The sequence below is a fragment of the Onychostoma macrolepis genome, chromosome 12 (genome assembly GCF_012432095.1).
Source record: "Onychostoma macrolepis isolate SWU-2019 chromosome 12, ASM1243209v1, whole genome shotgun sequence".
NCBI classification, from domain to species: Eukaryota; Metazoa; Chordata; class Actinopteri; order Cypriniformes; family Cyprinidae; genus Onychostoma; species Onychostoma macrolepis.
The window spans coordinates 310,001-317,500 of record NC_081166.1 but is presented as its reverse complement, the minus strand read 5'-3'; the positions used below and the strand labels follow the sequence as shown (position 1 = coordinate 317,500).

At 42.9% G+C, this 7,500-nt stretch overlaps 1 protein-coding gene across 2 annotated transcripts in view; it reads left to right on the top strand.

Moving 5' to 3' along the window:
- The window catches only part of oat (ornithine aminotransferase), a 13,164-nt gene that overhangs the window by 901 nt on the left and 4,763 nt on the right, over positions 1–7,500 (top strand). For both annotated transcript variants that reach the window (XM_058794342.1, XM_058794343.1), the window contains exons 2-4: positions 3,594–3,800; positions 6,095–6,319; positions 6,412–6,507. In XM_058794342.1, coding sequence (XP_058650325.1) covers positions 3,594–3,800; positions 6,095–6,319; positions 6,412–6,507 — 528 coding nt within the window. The remainder of the gene's footprint in view (positions 1–3,593; positions 3,801–6,094; positions 6,320–6,411; positions 6,508–7,500) is intronic.

Genomic DNA, 7,500 nt, shown 5'->3' with positions numbered 1-7,500 from the left:
TTATTATCATATTGTTGTGAGAAGGACTGGTTATGAAGGTTAAATTAGAATTTTATTTCCATTCAGATTAATGTTGAAGCTCAAACTCATAAAATACGCCAGAGTTAACCAGAAGCTTAAACATAGAGCTTTACAATGAGATTTTATATTATATTATATTATTTGTGGGCCTGCAGCACAGAAGCAGTCATAAGCAGCACAGCTATATTTGTAGCAATAGCCAACAATACATTGTATGGGTCAAAATTATACATTTTTCTTTTAGGCTAAAAATCATTAGGATATTAAATAATTTTTGATTAGTAATATGCATTGCTAAGAACTTCATTTGAACAACTTTAAAGGTGATTTTCTCAATATTTAGATTTTTTTGCTCCCTCAGATTCCAGATTTTCAAATAGTTGTATCTCAGACAAATATTGTCCAACAAACCATACATCAATGGAAAGCTATTTATTCTATTCAGATTGACCCTTATGACTGGATTTGTGGTCCAGGGTCACGTATTATATTATGTTATATTATTTGTTAAATTAGTTCCCTATCAAGTTCGGTCTCTCGGCGCTGCGTAGCTTACGCTTGAGGGTTATCCCCCTCCTCCCAAAATACTGAAGCCTTATTGCATCACGCTGGTAAATCTTACCGGCCAATGACGCTCGAGCGCTCGAGCTAGGGGCGGAGCCACCCACTATATAGGTCGACGTCCAGCATCATTGCCTCAGAATCTTTCTCCTTCACGAAGCAAGCATCGAAGATTTTTACTCACCGCCGTTAACTCTTCTCACCGTTGACAACGCCTTAAGAGGACGCCGTTCGCTTTTAGTTCCCCTTTGGCGATCCGGCAAGAGGACGAGATGTCACTTAAGGAGTGCTGTGCATGCGGAGGCCCAGTGAGCTCCCCGATGTGTCTTCTGTCTGGGCCCGACTGTCCTTCCTGTGAGCAAATGAGTCAAAACCAGGATTTCCGTAATCCATTGCCTCCGTCGAGCCGCGGGAGGAAGGGCCGAGGCAGCCACGTGCAGTAGGCCCCTCTGATGAACGCATGTCGACTCAGTTACAAGGCTTATATGGCAGCCGGCCAAGCGGCGTCTGCGATCCACACTATGGCCGTTCTCCAGGCTTTCCAAACCAAAATGCTGCAAACATTGGATGAGGAGGGGCCGGACTCTGCTGCCTTCAAAAGCTGCGTTCAGCCACTGACTTGGCGCTCAGAGCCACGAAGAAGACGGCCCAGGGAATCAGCTGCTGTATGGGCAGTCTCGTCACGCTTCAGCCGCGTCTTGGCTGACGTTGACTGACACGAGGGAGTCGGAGATGGCTCAGCTGTTGGACGCGCCCATATCCCCGCTCGGCCTGTTTGGTGATGCTGTGGGCTCCGTCATCATCCTGTTCTGGATTCGAGACCGCTGAACCTCGCACGTGCAAAAGCGCTCGTTCAAGATGATAACTGTGAAACAGATCCTCACGCACATTCAGCCCGGGGACTGGTCAGCTGCGTGTCTTGGTGACTCGCGATGCATGCAGACGTTAGCCCCCTGGTGCAACGCGAGGATGCTCGAGCAGGGAGTCTCGATGGGGAGAGTGGTCAGCAGAAAAATTGTCACTATGGATGCGTCATTGACGGGCTGGGCAGCCCTTTGCGATGACAGACCAGCTTATGGCACTTGGACGAGTGCGCAAGCGAAGTGGCATATAAACCGCTTGGAGCTGAAGGCAGTATGTTTAGCTTTGCAAGGCTTTCTTCCACTGATGAAGAATCGACACGTCCTGGTTCGAACAGACAACACGACCGTGGCATCCCATATCATCCATCACGGAGGTATTCGTTCACGCTCACTTCAAAGGCTGGCGGAGAGTTTCCTCCTTTGGGCGGACAGAAATCTTCTGTCGATTCGAGCATGTTCTCTGCAGTCAGAACTGCTGTCCAGGGGTGGTCCAGTTCACGGGGAATGGAGGCTGCACCCGCGGACCATTCAGCTGATTTGGAGTCTGTTCGGAGAGGCGCAGATCGACTTGTTTGCCTCCGAGGAGAAAACGCATTGCCAGCTGTTCTTCTCGCTGACGAACGCGCCTCTGGAGGGGGATGCTCTTTCAAGTCGCTGGCCCAAGAAGCGCAAATATGCCTTTCCCCCGGTGAAGATTATACCGCTAGTGCTTCCGGTCGCACCGAATTGGCCCAACCAGCCATGGTTCCCGGAGCTGGTAGAGCTTCTAACGGCTGCCCCGTGGCCGATTCCGTTACAGAGAGATCTCAGCCAGCGGCTCTCTACATGCGTTCCAGCTGTTGTCGGTAGTTGCGCTGTTTTTCCTATGCATCAAGCGGTAAATGCTGCATATGTACGTGGCTCCAGCAGCGCTGCGGTTAGTCCCGCTCGGCTGGAGCTGCAGGGCGCTGTTTCCCAGAGGGTTCTATGAAGCAGTTCTATTGGGCCTGGCGTTCCCCAAGCGTAAGCTACGCAGTGTCGAGAGACCGAACTTGATAGGGAACGTCTCCGGTTACGTCCGTAACCTCGGTTGCCTGAAAGGAGGGAACGAGACGCTGCGCGCGCTGCTGTGTTGTTATCCTCAGAGTCTTGTACCTGATTCTGAGGCAAAGGTGCTGGACGTCGACCTATATAGTGGGTGGCTCCGCCCCTAGCTCGAGCGCTCGAGCGTGATTGGCCAGCAAGATTTGAAAGACGTTTTCAGATGTGAATATATCAAACATGATGATTTGATTTTCCTCTCCTTAATGTCACCGATGTTTTGCAAACGCAGGATATTAAACTCTGTCTCAGACTGAAGGTTGCAGCTGAAAAACGCATGCGGATCATTCTGTCCTGATCATTATGGGATGTTCATGAGAAAACACCCTTGTTTAATGTCACTTATATATACGGTCTTATATAATTATGCAGTTACACAGCCATCGTCATGAAAATCAGCTTAACTGTGACATTTTTCAGCATTGCACAATCATTTTATTTCTGTAATATTAGAAACAGGGTATTAAAAGTGAATAAATAGAGCTGGTCTTGATTTTCCTCATAAGGAATTAAATTAGATGTTGTGAAACGTGTCTCCTTTTGATAACTAATAGAGTAACGTTATGTCACTAATGAATTATTGGTAAAAGCGCCAGGAGCAAGAATTATAAAATAATAAATTTTGTAAATGTTTGTAGTCCATTTAATTTCGTTTACAGAATCCTACAGTTATATTTATTCATCTAATAATACAATATTGGCCTAACTTGAAAAAATGATGACAGAAATATATTACTGTTGCACAGTAGAATGTCTTTCTTAAGTTATAATAATAATAATACTACATTGTATTAAAACATATTTATGGAATATCACTAATTTGTTAAGAAATATCACACAACTTACCCATTTTTTTTAAAATTTCACTTGAAATACAGCTTTATATTGCCTTTGCTTTAGAGCAGAATCGAATTTTGTAACTTAATCACTGTTTTCTTGTTGATCAGCGTGAAGCAGCTTTGGATTAATCTGTGTTGTATAAAGCGCTGTAGAAATAAATGTGACTCAAAGTGTGCGTGAGTCAGCTGATCTCGGCAGGACTGGTGTGATTGAGTGTTTGTGTCTCAGTCATGAACCGCATGAAGAGTCTGATGAGCCGCGTGACGCCCGCCCTGAGCCGCGCAGTGCATTCTGGGATGCGCACATCGTCCTCGGCGGCGTCCAGAGCCGAACCCGCGGAGCGAGCGCTGACATCGGAGGAGGTTTACACTCGCGAGGATCGATACGGAGCTCATAACTACCACCCGCTGCCCGTGGCGCTGGAGCGAGGAGAGGGTGAGCGCTCACAAAGCAGAATTTTTTTTCTTGCAGTTCTGACGTTTTCTCAGAATTCAGTAGTGCTGAACAATTTTGAAAAATAATCTAATTGGGATTTTATTTTATTTTATTTTTTTACCAAGATTGTGATTTTATTATGCAATTATTTTTTAAAGCTCTTAATGTTCTGTATTATTCAACACAGACGAGCAATAAATCATTGTATAGTATGACCAACACAATATCAGTTAGATTAAACAGAAATATTATTTTCTGTAGGCCAGGCCTATATGATATGATGAAATTAGGTGATGCATGAATTGATATGAATTACATTTTTAGCATTAATGTCATGATGTCATAATGTCACTACTGTGATTAACAATTACAATCACAGTAGTATATTGACTGATTTGTTGAACTTCCAGCCTTGTGAGCATGTAATAATGATGACAACATAAAGCACTGACAAATCAGCCTGCTGTAAACATTATTATGAAAGTCAGTAACAAATCACACAAACTAACGTAGATTGCAGAAATATAAAAACAAATCTGTTGCTTTACTACACTCAGTATTTAGGTAATTAATTCAAAGTCACTGTTAGAAACATATGTAAACGTGGGGATTGCACTTTTTAAACACTGTCTGTTAACTTTAGACAGACTTCAAATAAATAAGACAGAATATGTATATATATATGTATGTATGTATCTTATATTAGCATATATTATCTTAAGAGCGAAGTCTTTAGTAATTAAATGCACCGTAACACTGTTACTGCTGGAGTAATCTTCATGTGCCGTTTTGAAGTACGTTGATGTATACGCTTCAAACATTTCCGCGTGTAGCGTGCCACGGTTGCCAGGTTTTCAACAAAACATGCCCAATCGCGTTTCGAGGGGGGTCCACCAGTAAAAAACGCATTCCGGGGGGCAAAATACACGTTTTTTGGATGGGTCCCCCGGTAAGATTTGCACTCTTAAGGGCTAAATATCACATTTTTGGAGGCAAACACTGTAGCGTGCCAACTTGCTTCCACTGAAGACTGCTCAGATGTGTTGGACTTGAAGCAGCGCTGCTGACCGATCGCTGTGTGTCAGCAAAGTACCGCGAGAGCTATAAGAGAGCGCACGGCTGTGCTTTCTCTCGCCATACTTTGATGCCATACACTGATCGATCTTCAAGTCGAACACACCTCTTTACTCTCGCGTGTCATGTGACCGAGTGTAATCGCAGCCTCTGCAGTTGAAAAATCACACTTTTTTTCATATCGATATTATCGCAAATGCAATTAATCGTTCAGCCCTAGAATCAGAGAAAAAGTCAGAATTGTGAGATATATTTTTTTTAGTTTATATGTTGTAATTCTGACTTTTTTCTCGCAATTCTGACTTTTTTTCTCGCAATTCTGACTTTTTCTCGCAATTCTGACTTTTTCCCGCAATTCTGACTTTTTCTCACAATTCTGACTTTTTCTCTAATTCTGACTTTCTCACAATTCTGACTTTTTCTCACAATTCTGGCTTTTTCTCACAATTCTGGCTTTTTTCTAATTCTGGCTTTTTCCTCACAATTCTGTTTTTTTCTCACAATTCTGACTTTTTTTCTCGCAATTCTGGCTTTTTTCCTCACAATTCTGGCTTTTTTCTCACAATTCTGACTTTTTTTCTCGCAATTCTGACTTTTTTCTCACAATTCTGACTTTTTTCTCACAATTCTGGCTTTTTTCTCGCAATTCTGACTTTCTCACAATTCTGACTTTTTTTCTCACAATTCTGGCTTTTTTCTCACAATTCTGGCTTTTTTTCTCGCAATTCTGGCTTTTTTCTCGCAATTATGGCTTTTTTCTCACAATTCTGACTTTTTTTTCTCGCAATTCTGGCTTTTTTCTCGCAATTCTGTTTTTTTTTTCTCGCAATTCTGACTTTTATCTTGCAATACTGACTTTGTCTTAAATCTGACTTTTCTCGCTATTCTGAGTTAAGACTTTTTTTCTGGAAGCTGCTTGCATCTTTGCCTCACATTCACAACATGTACTCGTATCTCCAATAGTTTGCTTTTATTTAGTCTATTTTGCCTCTTTTTCATATTTTGTTTTTGATTTGTTGTAAATGAGCAACCTGAGCCAATGTCAACAGTTTGTGGACAAAATAATGAGTGCAAAAACACTCGAGTCTGCATGTGTTCAGTCCGCATTCCCTCCTTCACACACTGCATGCATAAACATGAAAACTGAAATATCCTTGTGCTTTGGGCGGTGTTTGTGTGCGTCAGGCGTCTCTGATCAGTGTTTCTGCGGCGTGTCGCAGGGGTTCATGTGTGGGACGTGGAGGGCCGCAGGTACTTTGACTTCTTGAGCGCCTACAGCGCCGTTAACCAGGGTCACTGTCACCCCAAGATCATCTCCGCTCTGACGGCGCAGGCCTCGCGGCTGACGCTCACCTCCAGAGCCTTCTACAACGACGTGCTGGGCTCCTACGAGCAGTACATCACCAGCCTGTTCGGATACGATAAAGTGCTGCCCATGAACACAGGTACAGCGAGTCTCAGCTGTCACAACACAAGACATGACTGACGGTTAGAACAGTGCTGGGCGAGGCTCTAATGCTGCTCTTGTGTGTTGAAGGTGTGGAGGGCGGAGAGACGGCCTGTAAACTGGCTCGTAAGTGGGCGTACACTGTCAAGGGCGTCCCGAAAAATGAGGCAAAGATCGTGTTTGCAGGTAAGACCACAGCTCACAGTCCACTAGGGCTGGGATGATAAATCAATGCAGAATCGATTCGTGGATTGATCCTGAGATCTTCTGAATGCATCTCGATTCTCTCTGGAATGGATTCTGAGCTCAGATTTTAACAGCAGATGGCGCTCTGCTCTAGTTTTTATCCGCACACTGAAATACTGATGAAGAAGAGCGCTGAAGATCACTTGTGTGTTCGGCTGAGTCTGTAATCTCACCTCGGCTCAGAATGCTTTTATGACGCCAGATTAATGTAAACACAGCACACTGTGAACACCTTTGTAATCCGCTTCAACCTTTTTGAATTTTATGAATGATTATTTTAGGTTCAAGTGTGTGTAAGGATTTGGAAACGAGCAGAGTACGGCTGATTCTGAAGCATGCAGCGCCACCTGCTGCTCAAAACTAAGCTCAGAATCCACTCCAGAAAGAATCGCCATGCATTCGGAAAATCTCAGAATCGATGCTGAATCATTTCTCGATTGGCGACGCATCGATGTGTTTCCAGCCCTGCAGTCCACCTCACTTACACAGGCCTGCACTCTACCAAGGTTTTTGATCAGTGAGAGTTTAAATTTGTTTTTAAAGAATTCTCTTCTGCTCACTAAGCCTGCATTTATTTGATCAAAAATACAGCAAAAGCAGTAAAATTTTGAAATATTTGTAATATTTAAAATAACTTCTTTCTATGTGAATGTGTTAAACTGTAATTTATTTCTGTGATGCGCAGCTGTATTTTCAGCATCATTACTCCAGTCTTCAGCGTCACATGATCTTCAGAAATCATTCTAATATGCTGATTTGCTGCTCAAGAAGCATTTTTATTATTATTAATATTTAAAACAGTTGTGTACATTTTTGTCAGGATTCTGTATAAATAGAAAGATCCAAAGATCTGCGTTTATCTGAAATAGAAATAGTTATTTTAAATATTACAAATATTTTAAAATGTTACTGTTTTGCTGTGTTTTGGATCAA